Raw genomic sequence first — 15,678 nt, forward strand, 5'->3', positions numbered from 1 at the left:
ATCATTACCTTGGCCATCACCTATGGATGGCCTTGTACCTGATGAACATGAATGAACCATGGCCAAGATCATTGATGTACACGTTAATCACCCGGGGCAATTAATCCACCCAGTTCGGCAATAAACATGGCACAACATGGAACTGCATGGCACGGCAGCAGAGCATAGCATAGCATGGTGATGGATCGTTGATCGTCTTCTCGGGCCGGGGTAAGCAACCTTCGGAGGTTTTCTTTTGATAGCAACAGAGTCAATTCAAGGCGACTGAGTTATCTACCTTAGGTACCTTACCTAGGTAGTTATCATTAATCTCTTCCGCCTCGTGCATCGCATCACATTTGACTGACCCCTTGCCCTTGCCCTTGCCCTTGGCTCATGCTCATGCTCATGCTCATGACCACAAGACGTGCTCTACACGTGTACAGACATAGACAGAAGCGACTCCATCCTCACACATACAATCATACATGGGTGCCTTATCATGCCGTACCGTACAAGGTTAAGGTTGTATCGGTGTTCGGTAAATGCTCCTTTAGTCGGATACGGTGTCGGAGTCAGAAAATATGCAATTACAACTCATTAAAAACGGTCCTTGTGACTTGTGACCGCCTCACCGATTCCATTCGGAACAATCTACGGATGGGCCTCGAAAGGTGGATTTAATCCATTCGGTACTATCCTGGCCATCCCCTTACTAGTAGGGTAGGCTTCCATTCCGAGTTCCACTCACTATCCAGTGTCAGTCACTCTACATCTTCAAATCTCGCAACCTCTACAGCATGCACAACCTTGCTAGCAACTCCCTCCCGGACGCGCTTAAACTCGAAAACGGATGCTCCCAACGGCCTTCTCTCACTGTCTCCAACCCATCAACTGCCCTGTATGACCTGCCACCTTGACCGGGTACCTCGTTCGGGACACTCAGCCCCAACACCACGGATGAATGGTACCGTGGCATCGTCGCCATCGTATGGATTCTGAGCAATCATCATCCTTCCCCCACGCAAAACGGCTCAGACCGACCTGCAGTAACCTGCAAACTTGGGAAGCTGCTGACGCACCCCGCGACGCTCAGCGCCACGTCCCTACTGTACATACAGCTTGAGCCCGTATCTATCCGGTTTCGTCTAATGATCGAAGCTGCCACAGTCATCAGTCTTTGCTCCGAACAGCACAATTGGATTGGATAGTACTCACTCTTCCCATATTCTTCCCTGGACCGCCTGGAGCTCTTCGGTAGTCATACGTTTACCAGTGGTAAAGTAGCCTTCATCTCCGTTAGTTTCCGCCTTGTTTATAGAGCTGGGGCCTCATCTCGTCTGCCGGCTCTCATTTCACTTACCAGCTGTAATCTTGGCGTCAATTTCGACTCGCGAGTCAGCGGGTATCAGTTCTTCTGGAAGCTCGACCCTCTCATGAATGGGGATCCTAGGACCATGTTAATCTCGCATCAAAAATTAACAAGACCGACTCATTATCAGCTTACCCTTGTCCGACAATCGCATCATGCTTCATGCTAGAGATATGTCAGCTGTCAATTCCTCGACGTGTTCGACTCTCAGGCGCTCACTTGCTCATGCTAAGCATCCTGTCAATCTTCTTGATGCCCAGCCAATGCAGGATATCCGGCATGAGAGCCTGGAATCGCATGTCTTTGACACCTGCAATGTTCTCGGTCCTCTTGAAATAGTCTGATGCGCGATCGGCTCCGCGTTTACGCGCGTTGTAGACCACTACCCCAGAATTAGTACCCCAGATCTACACGACGGCTGCTTCTCCGAATCTTGAGGGATTTCATCCTTACAATACTGGAAAAATAGTTAGATTTGCTTCTGTGAGTTGTGATCAAGCAGCACTTACCTTGGTGACCTCTCCCAACGCACGGCCTTCCTTTCTGAAGTAGATGACAACACCACTGCCACCATTCTGAGCCTCTTTGACGGCTTCCTCGATACCAAAGATCAAGTAAGGACGGCAAGTGCAGATATCAGATCCGAACACGTCGCTGCCGTTGCACTGCAGAACACGGTGAGTTCGGGGTCTTACAGAAAGTCGGGGAATCATACCTCGTCGTGGATTCGCAGAGACAGTCGAACCGATTCATCCGACATCTTGGCTGGATCTCCGAAGCAGTACACAGTGAGACCACCAATCGGAGGAAGGAATACTTTGATGTCTCCGCGGGTGATAAGCTTGAACGTGTTAGCAGTGAGATCTTCCAGCACGAAGCTTACTTACCTCTGGGTAACTTCCTCCTGTGTGCTCAAACAGGGAACGTCGTAGGGTGGCCTCGTCTTTGTCGTGTTAGTGGTTATACACCATCAAGCAATGGCTGTATACTTACCAATACCGAATCGCTCTGCCACACCGGGGAGGTACCAGACCTAGAGTGTGAGGTTAAACTTGCTTTGACTGCTTGTGTTGGGGACGTACTGGTTCAACGGCAAACTTGGTGACAGCCAGTTCACCCTGATCATTCAGGCAAACCTTGCCATCGGGTACCCTACTAAGGTCAGCTTGTATTACGAAAATAACGGAAGAGCGAACTCACAGTCGGCCGGCCTTGACACTCTCGGCAAGTTCAGGAAGCTGATAAGAAGGTTAGCGACAGCCGTTCCATCTCCCAGTCGATCCAGACACCGACCTTCATATGAGCCTTGGTGATGGCAATGGTCGGTCGAATATCGACTAATGAAACCATCAGTAACGCCGTTTTATCAATTGGTATCACAATCCATACCGTTGTCCTTCTCGATGGTGTCCTTGAACAGCCAAGGAGCGAGATGTCCCCAGGGGTCCATGGCAACAATCTTCTTGGGGTCTCCCCATTGAGGGAAAGGGCCAATGTTCGCGGCCGGCTCGGTGTTGGTGAAGTCGGGACTGTGAATACGCCGTTAGTTATGGATTTTTGGATTGGAGACAAAGGACATACCGGTGGTCGGCGTTCAATTCGTTGCTGGCCACGGCGAGGGCATAGTAGATCGAGTACGAACCACCACTAACAACTTGTTTAGCATGGTTTCCCTCGAAATGAACGGTGATTGATAACTCACTGGGCTAAATAACACGGTTAACGAATGGACACATCAGTAAAAGGGGACATAACAAACCTCCAACAGCTAAACGCAAGTTACGAAAGTCAGTAACACTAACTAACACACATGCATCACAGACACAGACGGACGGACGAACCATTACGACGTCGAATAGTAGAAGCAGCCCTTGAAACTACGATAGGGCCACGCTTAACAGGGTCTTGATTTCCCCAGTCCATGGGCAAAGGATTAATTCCAATCTGCTTGGGGTAAGTCCTAGTTACCTTGTGTGAGCGAACGGTGTTAGTGGAGCTTGTATACAGGAATCCTCACGTCAGAATAATACGCGATGTGAATCCTTGCTGCTGGCGCTGTTCGGATGAGGGAAGCGCAGGAGCTTTCAATTTGTCTCCAGAGGCAGCAGGAACTTCTACTGAAGGCGTTCCACCCTCATTGTCATCTTCACGAGAACCTGGCTCAAGGATGGTGTTCTTGCCAACATCTCCACCTGATTCTTCGATCGATCTACCAGAAAGCGATTCGACCGCGTTCACTAGAAGAGCCTGCGTGCGCTGAATCTCCTGTAGAGCTTCCAGCATGCTGGATTGCTGGTCGTCAGATGCCATGATGATGGCAGTAGACGTAAACGTGGGGTTGAGTGCGGATCTCTAGGGTAGACTGTATTGCGAGTGTGAGGTTGCGATATATGTCGCAGAGAAGTCGATATGACACAGTTCAAGAAAAGAAAGAGAAAGAGAGTTTACTTTTTCAGAAAGAAAGGAAAAGAAAAACATGGAGAGTGACCGGAACAACAGGAAGAGCGGTCGGAGAAAGTCATCCATGGTGACACATGCCTTACAACGGGGTCGTCATGAACAGGGGGAGCTGTAGCACATCCCCAACCTCCAAGGACTTCAGATAGTACATAAATTGTAGATATCAAGATCCGTATCACCCTAACTGTGCTACTCTAACCTTATATGTCACCTTCCAAGGTCAGCAGATCAACGGGAGAGGCCCCTATACAAACATAACTTTCATGTATCGGGCCGCCGTAATCGGGCTAGCTACCAAGTTGAGTAAATGAGAGAAGAGAGGGGAGCTCTCCCAACAAGGAGCAGTCATGATAGCCAGTGACTGACCTGCGTCTATCAGCATGGAATTGACAGTTCACGATTCGCTGATAAGAGACCACATGATAAGGCGGCACGTTCAAAAGTCTCAAGCCTCAATCTCCACCGACCTAAGTCATAGCCCAAACCAGGCCAGGCCAGGGGAGCTACCCCGCCAAATCGGAAGGGAATCCCCCTGCGTTTAGTCGTCGGCGCCCAAACTCAAGGTGAAGGTGAAGGTGACGGTGTAGAAGTTGATGGTCAGGAGAATATGCAAGGAAGACGCTTCCGTTGTTAGTGAGGTTGCCTCTGAAGTCATTGGTTAGTTTGGTTTGGTTGTTTGCTCATGTCTCTAACTGTTTTCTCGTTTACTCACATCTCTTTGTCTGTCAATGGTCACACCCAACACGCATTGATACGGCATCAACGAACAAACGACCCTCTAAAGTCACCCATGCAATCCTGATACCAATGTTCTTCAAGCTTATCCTCTTATCCTCATTCTTCTAGTCTGATAAGGATCGCCTTCACGGAATCCGGCGTTCACGTATAGAATCACGGAGGTCGCCGGGAGGCGGGGGCGGGGCAATCGGGCTTCTCTCCCCGCTTGATGCATGCACTAGAAACACGCCTACCGTCCAACTGCCGCACTAACAGAACCCAAAGCCGCTTGTTAGAGAGTGAGCACGTGCAATGCGACAAACAGAGTTTCTCTGCTGATAAGATAACGAACCAAACGAAACATCCCTGGCTGGCGCCTTGTTTCCTGGGACTGCCCTGGGCTGCCTAGTCCTAGTCCTAGTCCGAGCCCAAAGCTTGACATCAGCAAATTCACTATCATCTTTTTTCCCCGTTTCGCGTTTCTTCTCGTTCCGGTCGCGCACGAATCGCGGAACTTACAGACATCATGGGCAAGCGCAAGTCCTCAAGCAAGCCCATGGGGCCCAAGAAGGTCCGTCTTCCAAGCCGAGCCCTTGTCATTTCATTTTCGTATTCTCTGTCTTAGGGGGCCCTGGGGCTTTTGCGCTCACACTAATCCAGAAAGATCCCCTTCCTACCACTTTCGCATGCCTCTTCTGCAACCACGAAAACTCGGTTTCGGTCAAGCTCGACAAGAAGGCTGGTGTCGGACAACTCGACTGCCGTGTCTGCGGACAAAAGTTCCAATGCGCGGTCAACTGTACGGCTTCCACGGACTCTCCTTTGCCTCCGGCGCATCGGGTGCTAACTTTGCGACAGATCTGTCTGCGGCGGTTGACGTTTACGGTGAATGGGTTGACGCAGCAGGTCAGTCTCCAATATCCCTTCTACGACTCTATCGACAATCTCTAACAACTTGTAGATGCCGTCGCCAAGGAGGACAACGCGGAGCCTGGCTACACTGGCACATCTCGAGCAGGAGCTGGACGAGGTAACCGAACGGCGGTCGATGAAGACGACGACGAGCACTACGGAGAGGATGACTATTAATCGTTTCTTTTATGCGCCTTGTATCAATACCAAGACTTGTTACACCCATGACTCGACAACCCCTTTCTATGCGCCTTCGACTCAGGATATATAACCTTTGCGATGATTCCTTCCTCAGATGGTGTAAAATCTGTCTCCAAAGTCTCCCAGGCCAGGAACGATATAACTGTTGGTTGGTCAGCACATCATGTGTCATTCGGGTTGAGCATCCATACTTCTTCTCGTCGAGACCCTAGAAATGCCTGGTTAGCCAATACGTTGCGACAGTGTGTGCAGGCGGTGTGGCAAACCTCATCGATGAAAGCCGTCACGACCCTCAAGCGGGGGAACTTGGCAGAGAAGTTCTTGACACCCTCAGGGCTTGCAATCAAGTTGAGGAAGAGGATGTGTTCTTCGGGAACGCCCCTGGCCTTGAGGACTTGAACCGCCATGGTAGCAGAGCCACCTGTATATCTGCGTTAGACGGATTGCGACATGAATGACATGTGAAATGGGATATCGTCGTACCAGTAGCAAACATGGGATCCAGAAGAAGCACCCATCGGTCAGCAATATCCTCGGGCAGCTTATCGTAGAACAGCTTGGGCTGGGCCGTCTCCTCATCACGCTGGATCAAGATCTTTCCAATACGAACAGAGCGGCAGCAGTCGCGGAGACCCTGTTCCATAGCCTCACCAGCTCTCATGATGGACACTCCGCAGATCTTGCCCTGGAACATGAGACCATTGTAATTTCGGCCAATGGGTGTAGTGACAGTGTGCTCAATGACAGGCAAGTGGTTGAGACCCTCCTCAACTAGCAATCGAATGATTCGGTTGGAGTAAAAGATGAAGTCTGCTCTCTCGGTCTCCTTGCTACGAATTTTCCTGGACGATTCTCAGCTCCGAGGCTTAGGACGCCCAATTAGGGAAGTGAACATACGACAGTAGGGCAATGAGCTGAGGGGTCTGCGACAGAACATGGACATTGTCTAGCTTGACGTCGACAGAGACGGTGGCACTGGGCTTCTGCTGGTGAGTGCGGTATGAGGGACCGACGGGTGTCGTGTGAGTATCTTGAGTCTTGTCCGCCATGTTAGCTGTTGTTAGTGTTCGAGGTGGTGTAAGAAGTCAGCGGTGATGGCGGGGTTGAAGTAAAGTTCAGATATTTCCAAGTGGGCGAGCGGAGTACAATCGTAGGTATAACCTAGAAAGAGGTTGAAGAACAAAATAAGAAAGGTTCAGTATAGGATTGAATGAATTGAAAGGCGGAGAGAAGAGCTCGGCATCAATTAGAGCTCTCGAGGATAAGACAAGTCGGTAGCCCTGCATTGCATTGCATTGCCCGCTTTGCTATGCTCAATCGTATTGGTCTCGCATATGCTTAAAACGGGGATGCAAATCGGCCGGCGGCGCCTGGACCCTTACCCTACGATACTCACAAAATCGGAGGAGACCGCACTGCATGGCAGTGGCATGGGCGTGGATTCATGATAATAAACAGTGGAGATGAGAATGGATATCCAATGGTATAGAGAACGGAGATGGGATGAGAACAATGGAAGTGGCGCATTGGAAGTCATTCAACAAAATAGCACTCTATGCAATTAATTTATTTAATTGTTCTTTGTTACTAATATTATTCTATTTGAACGTGTTTCTGTTTTTAGCTCTCTCTATTGACAGCCGAAATGTGACTTTATGCTAAACACGGCACTGCTGCCGTAGCCTTTCAACGTTTCATTGATCAACCTGCCCTGACTGTGATTCAATGTGAAAGATCTTCAATTCTATTATTCATCTATTGCGCTCGCCTCCTTGAATCAGATTTCCTCTTATCATCCTTCTTTTTGCAACTGAACCCGTAGCAACGCGCCGCATGCCTTCTCCCTTGATTTACCAGCGTGTTAAACCAACTTGCCACTAACGGGTGCGACTTACCTCCACAACCGTCTGTATCGTCATCATATCTTATCCCTTCAACTTCCACAGACCTCATTATATGATATAAACCCACCACTCCAACCGTCGCGTTCTGCTCATAGAACTTGAGCACACTATGGCGTCACGGAACAGCTCAACAGCGTCAGTCCCGCGCAAGGTGGTGACGTATGGCAAACCTGTGCGCAAGCGCTTCATGCGCGACGCGATGCCATTCAAACCCACCGAATCGTTCACTGCACCGAGCAGCCGCCCTGACTCTGCCGCACCTGTCGCGAAGCCATCAAAACCGTCGCTACCGAGATCAACATCCGAACCAACGCCAAAACACGTTGAGAAGCGACCCGATGAACCCGCTCGCGCGAAAGCCGGAGATGATCAGAAACCAAAATCGCGCGATGCGACAGACACGAGAAAAAGAAAGCGCCTAGAAGCTGCGCCTTCCGAACCAATTGAAGAAGAAACAAAACCTACTGCTCCAAAACAACTGAAGTCTACGACTACACTGCCAAAGCGACCTGTAGCTGGAGCCTCTGAAAATGAGAACAAAGCCAGCGCCCCTCCTCCACAACTACCAGTTTCAAAGAAGAGTCCAAAAAGGTCGAACGTTCGATCTAGACTCCTCCCCCGAAGCAAATCCGATATCCCAACCTCGAAACTCAGCTCAAGTGCTGCGCAATCAACGGCCAAGGCCCGCGATGACGAATCTCCGAGACCGAAGAAACGACGACTGCGATTGATTGATAGGTTGGCGGCTCAGCGGGCAGAAAGTTCAGAGTCGGAAGACTCGGCTTCTGAAGAAGAGAAGCCCATGCAGCAATTGCCCCCGAACAGCGGTACAGACAGTGGACGCGCGACCCCTTCTCAGCAATCACAAAACAACTCCCAGAATCATTCTCAAGACTCTACGATACGACCCAGAAATCGCACCACGGTCGCGCTCAAAAGCCGAAGAGTCAAGTACACGTACGGCCAATCTCGATCCATCCTGACCGAGTCTTCCTCGAAGCTCAGTGAGCCCAGCCAGGAAAAGCCCATGACGGTGGAAGAAGAGCTGGATGCGCTTCTCGCTACGCCGCCAGAACCCGCCAATGCCGACCCATTTGCCATGGACGACGATGACAATATTGACGGAGACGGAGGTGCTCGACCTGCTATCAAGAGCGTGCACGAACTCCGAAGAGCCGGAGCCAACAATCGCTTTGCCGATGAAATGGAGGACCTGCTTGCTCGGATAGGAACCCCTGGAAGCTCTCCATCTTCATTGAGGAGAGGGGCGCTCCTAGAGCTTTCCCAGAAGCTACAGAACAAGGAATTCATCAGTCAATTTCGGGATCACGCAACTCGCGATAAAGTCGCGGCAAACATCGGTCAAGAACAGGATATTATTTGCGGATTCGCCTTGTCGGCTGTTCTCGTCACGTTTCTCCATTTCAGCCCTGCAGCCCACCTCTTGCAACAGCTTGTTGATGATGGACTGGGACAAATGCTCTCTGTCCTTTTACGGATGCCCGAAGACATTGATGAACTCGCTTCGGGGAGACTGAGGCTCGCCAAGACGACGAGAGCCTCTCTGAGCGAGGTCAAGACTACGCTCAAGAAGATGAATATCTGGCATGGTCGTCGCCCTGAGAAGCTCTCGCCTCAAACTCTTGCACTTCAGCTGCTGAACGTTCTGTGTCAACGCATCGATGCGATGCACTCATCGGTAGTTGTCAAGGACGTGGAGAACGATCTTGAGACCGTCCTATCCCATTGTACGAGTACAAACCCCAGAACCGACGCAGCGACTGCCCTTGTCATATCAATACTGGAGTCTCAGTCAGGACTGGCGATGAACGATGCGAATGAAGTCACATGGATTGCGCAGCAATCGCACCAGGTGGCGCGTATTCTCGAGAACAGCCTCCAGCAATGGCCAGACAAGCTTGGAAACATCGAAGTAGCTATTCTCAAGCTCTCAATCAACATGTCCAACACGACACACGGTGCGGCTGCCTTCAGTGATGCGATCCTGTTGTCGAGTCTATCGAAATGCATTCTCTCTGGCTTCAAATCGGCCCTGGACGCTATGAGCAACCGACGTCTGAAGGAGGAGACTTATGATGGGCTTCTTCTAGTTCTCGGTATGACGATCAATATACTAGAACACTGCGCTCCCGCACGTGAGAACATCACCGGGGCGCAACTGGATGGTCTGGTGACAGTATACTTACAGAACCAGGCCTTGATGCTAGAGGTGAGGTTGCTCGTCAATGTCGACAGATCTGAAACTAACAATCATGTTATAGGCCGACTCTGTAGAGAAATCGAAGCTGAGCGTGGCATTTGGCTACCTTTCCGTCTTGCTGGGTTACTTGTCTCTGGAAGACGCAGCCCGGCAACGACTTAAGGAGCAAGCGGGAAGCGAGGGACTTCCAGGTCTTATTGGATCGATCAAGGAGTTCATCGGAATGTACAGATCAGTGGACAACAAGGTGACGGAGCTGGAAGGGCTCGTCAACGAATTACAACGACTGCGACGACAATAGTTGATTATATACGCATGGGCATGACTTGAGCTAGGGAACGTTTTTGGGACAATGTTCTGAGTATGACTCTCCCTTTTTACTTTGTATGACGGATGGATTACAGCCACTTCTGGCATATTTGCTAGCGAGAGAGTGTATAGATGAGAAGAAGAATTGATACCAGGTCACTTGAACGATCATATTGGCTGATACTGACACTCTCTCATAATTCTGCGACACATGCATGATCTGAGGCTCTTGTTGAAATTTATTCCCGGTGTGATTTAGTGCATACTTGTTGGGTTATGCATCAAGTGAAGAAGACTAACCCTGCAAGTTCACGCGTCACTTACAGGGGAGAGGCAGCACAGTTACGTATCTTTATCTGTATGATGCAAAGGGAGGGGGAGGGGCTCCCGTTCCTGTTGGAGGAGAGCACGCACTGAGCAGAGAAGATCCGGTGGGGGGCTTGCAGTAGAGTTACAGTTCCTGCCCATCAGGAATGACCTTAGTTTGGAAAAGATGGGCTCCTTTTTACTGCATTCAAGACCTGTAGCATCTGATTTGATTTGATTTGATTCGACTGACATGAGTACGTGCACCTAAAGTTCCAGGCCCTCTTATCTTATACCAGCTGAGGTACCATACCTACCACTAAAGTTACACATCATACATTCACCATCGTCATCAACGAGACTCTTTTTTCTCTCTCTTTTTCTTCTTCATCTATTTTTCCCGCTGTTGGTCTCAGTTTCTGTACGCCCAATTTTTACTCCTTTCGAGCGTGAATACTCAACTTGAGGTTTAACAACGAGAATACGCAGTCCAGACGCTGTTTCACTTTTGATTCATTGCCACTCAGCATTGTTGCACGATGCCTTCTCCCAAGCAAAGAAAGGTCGCTATTGTCGGCAGCCGCTCAGTCGGTCAGTATTTCTCAATCTCTTGATCAGTTGTTCAACAGATGGCGATTTAATTCCGAATGCTCAATTACGTTTGCTGACGATGGATCACAGGCAAGTCGTCTCTAGCGGTACGGTTCGTCGATGGCCACTTCGTCGACAGCTACTATCCCACGATTGAGAATACCTTCAGCAAGATGATTAAGTACAAGGGCCAGGATTACTCAACCGAAATCGTCGACACAGCGGGTCAGGACGAGTACAGCATTCTCAACTCGAAGCACTTTATCGGCATCCATGGCTACATGCTTGTCTACTCAGTATCATCACTGCCGTCCTTTGAGATGGTGCAGGTCATCCGCGAGAAGATTCTCAACCACCTCGTAAGTACTCTCAGAACCCGACCAGACAAGCAACTCGTGAGCTGACCAGAAAAATACCAGGGCACCGAGTCGGTCCCCATCTGCATCGTCGGCAACAAGAGCGACTTGCGCCCCGAGCAACGACAGGTCACACCCGAAGACGGACAGAAGCTCTCGGAGAAGATACAATGCGGCTGGACCGAGGCGAGCGCGCGATACAACGAGAACGTGGGCAAGGCTTTCGAGCTCTTGATCGGGCAGATTGAGAAGTCGCAGAACCCAGGCGAGGCTCCGGCCAAGAGCAATTGCATTCTCATGTAAAAGACAATTGTGAATGGTGTTCAAAGAGGCATATCATTTTGCCAGACAATCACGATCACGATGATGACGATCCAGTCTTCTCAGGCCGCGGGGCGGTCCACAAGTTCTGACCAGGCCAGGCCAGACCAGGCCGTCCCACGACGGGTGACAGTCACAGGGGTCACAAGGTGATTCGGGGCTGAGACAACAAGGGCCTTGAATAGGGTGCCCTCTTTTGGTTAAATTCTCCGTTGCTGTCTATCAGAAAGGGTATCAAGTCGTACCATGTCGATTTCTACCAAACTTTGGTGTGTTATTTTCTTTCTTGTTTTGCCTGCCTTAACAACTAGAGTACATGGTTCAAATCAATGGAGGGGTCCAGGTCAGGCCGGGTCAGGTCAGGAGGTTTTTGGGATTGGTTGCTTACTTACTATTAGAAAATTTCTGTTGTACTGCGCTATCTGACTCTGACTGACTGACTTGGTGAATGTCCTGATTCATGACCGCTTGAATGACTGACTGATAGAGGAGATTGAATGACACTTGCAAGGATGTAGAGAGCTGCAACTACCGATACGTACCTTGTTTGGAGCGAGTTTCTAGAACAAATCCAAGGCACCAGGTTCTCGGTGTCGTTGATAATTGGTTCCCAACAATTCGTGATGCCTTGTTAGTTTGGCTAGTTCTTTAGTCCCTCCCTCCATGAGCGGTCTGTTCTTGTACTGCCTCTTGTACTGTACTGCGAGATCCAGTTTAGACGGGAACTTGACTCTATCCGGATGGTCCCGCTATACAATGCAATAGAGTATCATCCGGACGCTATCAAGAGATCCGCGGTCTTTGTTGTGGTACTGACGTTGCGCCATGTGGTTGTGACTGACTTGGCATTGCTGTATGTGTTTGCTGTGTTTACATTTTCAAGTATCCGTAAATAATAGTACTTAAATATAGTGGCTGGTGTTGTTCAAGCTTTAGTTGATGGTAGCATTTCTCAGGCTGTGCCCTTCCCGTGATTTGACTTTGAATACGCTGTGAGACCCTGGAGAGAAGGAGGGACGTGGTACGTGTACCACCATCACAGCCTCACTCACAGGCTCAGACTGAATCACTCACTCACACCGCGCCGAACTCTTTCTTTGTTCTTGACCTTAATCACTCTTTGTCACAGCCAAAAAGACAACGCCAAAACAATTGCTGCACTTGATAACTCATAGACATATAGAACTTCCTCTCTGTCTTGCATTTTAAACACTCTCTCTTCGCTCCTAAACTCAACCTTCTCATCCCTCGTCTTAATTCATGAAATAATCAACCACTATGTCCAACTCGGATCCTTGCCCCTTCTGCGGCTTCAAGCCGGGCCAAGGCGAATATGAACTCATTCTAGTGTGTCTCTCACCGATCTTTCTTACCGCTTGCGTTGAGTTTAGCTGAGACTAAGACTTTGATCCCCTTGACTAGCACATAGAGCAGCAACACCCAGACGCTGACGGCTCACCACTCACCACCTCCGGAGATCCCATTTCATGTCCAGAAGGTTGCGGTGAGATCCTTCAGCTGGACGAGCTAGCTTATCATCTTGAGCTTCACGAGCTCGAGGCGCAGGACGCCACCCCCGAGCCAGAGCCGGAACAGACTCCCACTGTGGCTCGGAAGCCGGAGCCGTCGACTAGAGAGAGAGAGCGGAAGCACAAGAAAGTCAGCGCTATCCAGGCGTGGAAGGACCTCTTTTCTGGGCGTAGCTCTCATGGGAAGGAGAGTAGCAGTAGCAGTAACAGTAGCAGGACACGGCACAAGACCAAGAGAGAGGATGCTGGTATCATCAAGACTACCAGCAGAGGCTCTTCAAGTCGCGATAAGAATGGCGAACGAGCTAAATCCAACGTTCGTCTGGGGGTGAGATATTGCATTATTCTTGATACTGACTATGTGGTGACTAACACGAGAGTAGAAATCTGATCTTGGCAGGTTTGCGCATGAGAGAAAGATGCCCCCTTGGCTTGTAGACCTTCTGAAAGATGAAGGCCAGGTTGTCAACGATGGTGAGTCCCATCTAGTAATGTTCCCCAGCAGTAGCTAACGACTTCAGGTGTTCTGCCTGTTCTAAGTCAGCTTTTGGAACAAAGTCCTTCAACACAGTATGCCTACCTGTGTCACCCTGCGGTACAACATGTTTCCAAATTGAGACGAGAAGGCAAGTCTACAAATGCTGTGTAATCTGAGGTGTCTGACAGTTGCAGGCGGTTTCTGCGGTTATCGAAATATCCAGATGCTCACTTCAAACATCATCTCAGCCCAGAGAGAAGGCTCGAATCACTTTGGACGCACATTTCCCTCCATCTTCCAGATCCAAGATCTCATTGAGAATGCCTGGGACATGGGTATCAATGCCCAGGGAAGGGCGGAAACCGGGGGCGTAAAGGGGACGAGAAAATACATTGGCACACCAGAGGTACATAATCCTCTCTACTTGTATGGAGTCAGGTGACTGACAGGAACCAGGCACAGGCTGTGTTTCTCAGCTTGGAGATTCCGTGAGTTTACCCATTATGAGAAAGTCAACAGGCAGCTAACAGTAACAGTTGCTCCGTTCAAGCATTTAAGGATCAGGAACGCGGCAAGTCGAAACAACGTCTCTTTGAAGCTATCGAAGGATATTTTCATGGAGGTATCACAAGCGTCGAAGATCGAATTCATCATACGGAACTGCCACCAATCTACCTACAACACCCAGGTAAGAACATCTCAAACCACCAGCATGCTTACCAGGCACTAAATGTAGACAGGACACTCTTTGACAATCGTCGGCTTCGAGAGGCAAATGGACGGGCAGGCGAATCTATTGGTATTCGACCCTAGTTTTCGTGATTCTACAAAGATCCGAAACCTCATCGGCAGAACAGTTCGTCAGAAGCCCTCTTCAATCGATAGTTTCTTGCAGCCATATCGTCGTGGCTCTCACTACTTTCGCAAGTACAACCAATATGAGGTGCTCTAGTAAGTAATCCGGTCCTTGACTGCATCTAACCTTTATACTTATAAGACTCTAGTCTCACCAAGTACGCTGCTGTATCGTAATCCTCTACAATCTACTGCTGGTCTTTGAACCAAGCTTGAAGTTTGGCCAGAGCTCGACCACGGTGGGAGATCTTGTTCTTTTCCGCCTTGTCCATCTCAGCAAAACTATGAGAGTTAGCAGAGATCATCATTTGGGTTCAAACTTTACATACGTTTGGCCCTCGTGCTCAAAGACGGCATCCCATCCTTTTCACATGTCAGCATGTATTCTATGTATTCTTTTCTCAACACATACCGAAATCGGGAGGTCCTCGGGGAGGCACAATCTTGCCCTGCATCATATATCAGCACAGTCACGGTGAAAGAACTCGAGAGTTTCTTACTGGGCATCGGCCTTGGAAGAGGATGACCTTCTCGCCAGGTCCAGCACAGTACCCAAAAGTGCAGACAGCCTCAGCGGACTTATCAGTGTAAGCAGCCAACAGGTTGTTCAAGCCCTGATGGCCGATCGAAGTCATAAACCACTTGCTTTACAGCCATCAGCATTCGTATTTCTCAGCGTTCTAGCATCAACTCTCACATGTACGCTCCAGGAAGACCGCTCAGAGCATTATAGCACAGAGCTGTATCTTCAACCAGGACGGGGCCTTTCACCTGTATTTTATTGTTAAGCACATTCATTTTCTTTACAGCATTTGTAGGATAGATAAGATAGTTACGTACCAGATCAGCAGCTCTACGGCACTTTGACTCTGTAACCTCCTCAAGTGTGCCCTGGACCTCCTCGAGATCGATAGATTTACTCAGAACCTCGATTTCAGGCTCAAGAATGGCCTTGACCTCGCGCAACTTGTTGGCGTTGCCGGTGATGAAGTTGACTTTGTGCGCAGCCATTTTGACGTCGTTGAAATTTGTAAAAGTCTAGAGCTTGGAAACAAAGCAAAGCAGAAAATTCACCGACTGGATATGACTTTGAAGGAGAGATAGCAGCTGGAGACAATCGAGCTGAACAATAGGCTCCCCACTATGACTGTGATTGTTTGTACATGA

The 15,678-nt window shown here is 49.5% G+C and overlaps 7 protein-coding genes across 16 annotated transcripts; 4 read left to right on the forward strand and 3 right to left on the reverse strand.

Moving 5' to 3' along the window:
* Nucleotides 1–641: 641 nt before the first annotated feature.
* FOIG_02652 (GTP cyclohydrolase II) lies at nucleotides 642–3,807 on the reverse strand. The gene is made up of 17 exons (XM_031200000.1): nucleotides 3,369–3,807; nucleotides 3,189–3,311; nucleotides 2,933–2,998; nucleotides 2,741–2,880; nucleotides 2,645–2,688; nucleotides 2,552–2,589; nucleotides 2,434–2,503; nucleotides 2,345–2,384; nucleotides 2,239–2,294; nucleotides 2,067–2,192; nucleotides 1,861–2,016; nucleotides 1,805–1,808; nucleotides 1,571–1,733; nucleotides 1,487–1,516; nucleotides 1,343–1,428; nucleotides 1,198–1,267; nucleotides 642–1,140 (listed from the first exon to the last, which is right to left on the reverse strand). Exons 1-17 carry the CDS (start codon nucleotides 3,659–3,661, stop codon nucleotides 1,128–1,130), a joined length of 1,518 nt encoding a protein of 505 aa, XP_031069768.1. The 5' UTR covers nucleotides 3,662–3,807; the 3' UTR covers nucleotides 642–1,127.
* Nucleotides 3,808–4,571: 764 nt separating this feature from the next.
* On the forward strand, nucleotides 4,572–6,946 carry FOIG_02653 (uncharacterized protein). The gene is made up of 4 exons (XM_031200001.1): nucleotides 4,572–5,099; nucleotides 5,189–5,327; nucleotides 5,387–5,434; nucleotides 5,490–6,946. The coding sequence occupies exons 1-4, from the start codon at nucleotides 5,055–5,057 to the stop codon at nucleotides 5,615–5,617; spliced, it is 360 nt and encodes a 119-aa protein (XP_031069769.1). The 5' UTR covers nucleotides 4,572–5,054; the 3' UTR covers nucleotides 5,618–6,946.
* FOIG_02654 (uracil phosphoribosyltransferase) lies at nucleotides 5,216–7,153 on the reverse strand. 3 transcript variants are annotated; one of them, XM_031200004.1, is made up of 5 exons: nucleotides 6,539–7,153; nucleotides 6,125–6,483; nucleotides 5,908–6,062; nucleotides 5,833–5,849; nucleotides 5,216–5,783 (listed from the first exon to the last, which is right to left on the reverse strand). In XM_031200004.1, the coding sequence occupies exons 1-5, from the start codon at nucleotides 6,688–6,690 to the stop codon at nucleotides 5,732–5,734; spliced, it is 735 nt and encodes a 244-aa protein (XP_031069772.1). In that variant the 5' UTR covers nucleotides 6,691–7,153; the 3' UTR covers nucleotides 5,216–5,731. The 3 variants fall into 3 exon arrangements, with proteins under 3 accessions (XP_031069772.1, XP_031069770.1, XP_031069771.1); XM_031200002.1 differs by having other exon boundaries at nucleotides 5,216–5,849; XM_031200003.1 differs by having other exon boundaries at nucleotides 5,776–6,062; nucleotides 6,539–6,946.
* A 48-nt stretch (nucleotides 7,154–7,201) lies between these two features.
* On the forward strand, nucleotides 7,202–10,325 carry FOIG_02655 (uncharacterized protein). Of its 2 annotated transcripts, XM_031200006.1 has the most exons (3): nucleotides 7,294–7,525; nucleotides 7,588–9,775; nucleotides 9,828–10,279. In XM_031200006.1, the coding sequence occupies exons 2-3, from the start codon at nucleotides 7,655–7,657 to the stop codon at nucleotides 10,065–10,067; spliced, it is 2,361 nt and encodes a 786-aa protein (XP_031069774.1). In that variant the 5' UTR covers nucleotides 7,294–7,525; nucleotides 7,588–7,654; the 3' UTR covers nucleotides 10,068–10,279. The 2 variants fall into 2 exon arrangements, with proteins under 2 accessions (XP_031069773.1, XP_031069774.1); XM_031200005.1 differs by having other exon boundaries at nucleotides 7,202–9,775; nucleotides 9,828–10,325.
* A 175-nt stretch (nucleotides 10,326–10,500) lies between these two features.
* Nucleotides 10,501–12,337, forward strand: FOIG_02656 (GTP-binding protein rhb1). Of its 2 annotated transcripts, XM_031200007.1 has the most exons (3): nucleotides 10,501–10,972; nucleotides 11,063–11,331; nucleotides 11,392–12,337. In XM_031200007.1, exons 1-3 carry the CDS (start codon nucleotides 10,921–10,923, stop codon nucleotides 11,629–11,631), a joined length of 561 nt encoding a protein of 186 aa, XP_031069775.1. In that variant the 5' UTR covers nucleotides 10,501–10,920; the 3' UTR covers nucleotides 11,632–12,337. The 2 variants fall into 2 exon arrangements, with proteins under 2 accessions (XP_031069775.1, XP_031069776.1); XM_031200008.1 differs by having other exon boundaries at nucleotides 10,972–11,331; nucleotides 11,392–12,303.
* Nucleotides 12,338–12,537: 200 nt separating this feature from the next.
* On the forward strand, nucleotides 12,538–14,608 carry FOIG_02657 (uncharacterized protein; the record flags this gene model as incomplete). The annotated part of the gene is made up of 8 exons (XM_031200009.1): nucleotides 12,538–12,996; nucleotides 13,072–13,506; nucleotides 13,562–13,652; nucleotides 13,700–13,804; nucleotides 13,851–14,062; nucleotides 14,113–14,144; nucleotides 14,193–14,344; nucleotides 14,397–14,608. The coding sequence occupies exons 1-8, from the start codon at nucleotides 12,928–12,930 to the stop codon at nucleotides 14,606–14,608; spliced, it is 1,308 nt and encodes a 435-aa protein (XP_031069777.1). The 5' UTR covers nucleotides 12,538–12,927.
* FOIG_02658 (Ham1 family protein) lies at nucleotides 14,321–15,653 on the reverse strand. 6 transcript variants are annotated; one of them, XM_031200011.1, is made up of 6 exons: nucleotides 15,352–15,653; nucleotides 15,209–15,282; nucleotides 15,012–15,156; nucleotides 14,924–14,960; nucleotides 14,841–14,874; nucleotides 14,321–14,793 (listed from the first exon to the last, which is right to left on the reverse strand). In XM_031200011.1, exons 1-6 carry the CDS (start codon nucleotides 15,520–15,522, stop codon nucleotides 14,700–14,702), a joined length of 555 nt encoding a protein of 184 aa, XP_031069779.1. In that variant the 5' UTR covers nucleotides 15,523–15,653; the 3' UTR covers nucleotides 14,321–14,699. The 6 variants fall into 6 exon arrangements, with proteins under 6 accessions (XP_031069779.1, XP_031069778.1, XP_031069781.1 ...); XM_031200010.1 differs by having other exon boundaries at nucleotides 15,209–15,599; XM_031200013.1 differs by having other exon boundaries at nucleotides 14,841–14,960; nucleotides 15,209–15,599.
* Nucleotides 15,654–15,678: the final 25 nt, after the last annotated feature.

The sequence above is a fragment of the Fusarium odoratissimum genome (genome assembly GCF_000260195.1).
Source record: "Fusarium odoratissimum NRRL 54006 unplaced genomic scaffold supercont1.3, whole genome shotgun sequence".
In the NCBI taxonomy this organism is placed as follows: Eukaryota; Fungi; Ascomycota; class Sordariomycetes; order Hypocreales; family Nectriaceae; genus Fusarium; species Fusarium odoratissimum.

Bases quoted from the DNA above. Each gene is read 5' to 3' on its own strand.
- FOIG_02658 (XM_031200010.1), bottom strand. From the start codon at position 15,522: ATGGCTGCGCACAAAGTCAACTTCATCACCGGCAACGCCAACAAGTTG. The intron at 15,157-15,208 runs GTGAGAGTTGAT...ATGGCTGTAAAG, and splicing joins GGTCTTCCTGGAGCGTACAT to CAAGTGGTTTATGACTTCGA. The intron at 14,961-15,011 runs GTAAGAAACTCT...TATATGATGCAG, and splicing joins TCTTCCAAGGCCGATGCCCA to GGCAAGATTGTGCCTCCCCG.
- FOIG_02653 (XM_031200001.1), top strand. From the start codon at position 5,055: ATGGGCAAGCGCAAGTCCTCAAGCAAGCCCATGGGGCCCAAGAAG. The intron at 5,100-5,188 runs GTCCGTCTTCCA...ACACTAATCCAG, and splicing joins AGCCCATGGGGCCCAAGAAG to AAAGATCCCCTTCCTACCAC. The intron at 5,328-5,386 runs GTACGGCTTCCA...ACTTTGCGACAG, and splicing joins GTTCCAATGCGCGGTCAACT to ATCTGTCTGCGGCGGTTGAC.
- FOIG_02656 (XM_031200007.1), top strand. From the start codon at position 10,921: ATGCCTTCTCCCAAGCAAAGAAAGGTCGCTATTGTCGGCAGCCGCTCA. The intron at 10,973-11,062 runs GTCAGTATTTCT...GATGGATCACAG, and splicing joins TGTCGGCAGCCGCTCAGTCG to GCAAGTCGTCTCTAGCGGTA. The intron at 11,332-11,391 runs GTAAGTACTCTC...GAAAAATACCAG, and splicing joins AGAAGATTCTCAACCACCTC to GGCACCGAGTCGGTCCCCAT.
- FOIG_02655 (XM_031200005.1), top strand. From the start codon at position 7,655: ATGGCGTCACGGAACAGCTCAACAGCGTCAGTCCCGCGCAAGGTGGTG. The intron at 9,776-9,827 runs GTGAGGTTGCTC...ATCATGTTATAG, and splicing joins ACCAGGCCTTGATGCTAGAG to GCCGACTCTGTAGAGAAATC.
- FOIG_02654 (XM_031200002.1), bottom strand. From the start codon at position 6,690: ATGGCGGACAAGACTCAAGATACTCACACGACACCCGTCGGTCCCTCA. The intron at 6,063-6,124 runs GTACGACGATAT...GCAGATATACAG, and splicing joins GGATCCCATGTTTGCTACTG to GTGGCTCTGCTACCATGGCG. The intron at 5,850-5,907 runs GTTTGCCACACC...AGGCATTTCTAG, and splicing joins TGACGGCTTTCATCGATGAG to GGTCTCGACGAGAAGAAGTA.
- FOIG_02652 (XM_031200000.1), bottom strand. From the start codon at position 3,661: ATGGCATCTGACGACCAGCAATCCAGCATGCTGGAAGCTCTACAGGAG. The intron at 2,999-3,188 runs GTCCGTCCGTCT...ACAAGTTGTTAG, and splicing joins ATTCGACGTCGTAATGGTTC to TGGTGGTTCGTACTCGATCT. The intron at 2,504-2,551 runs GTGAGTTCGCTC...TGACCTTAGTAG, and splicing joins AGTGTCAAGGCCGGCCGACT to GGTACCCGATGGCAAGGTTT.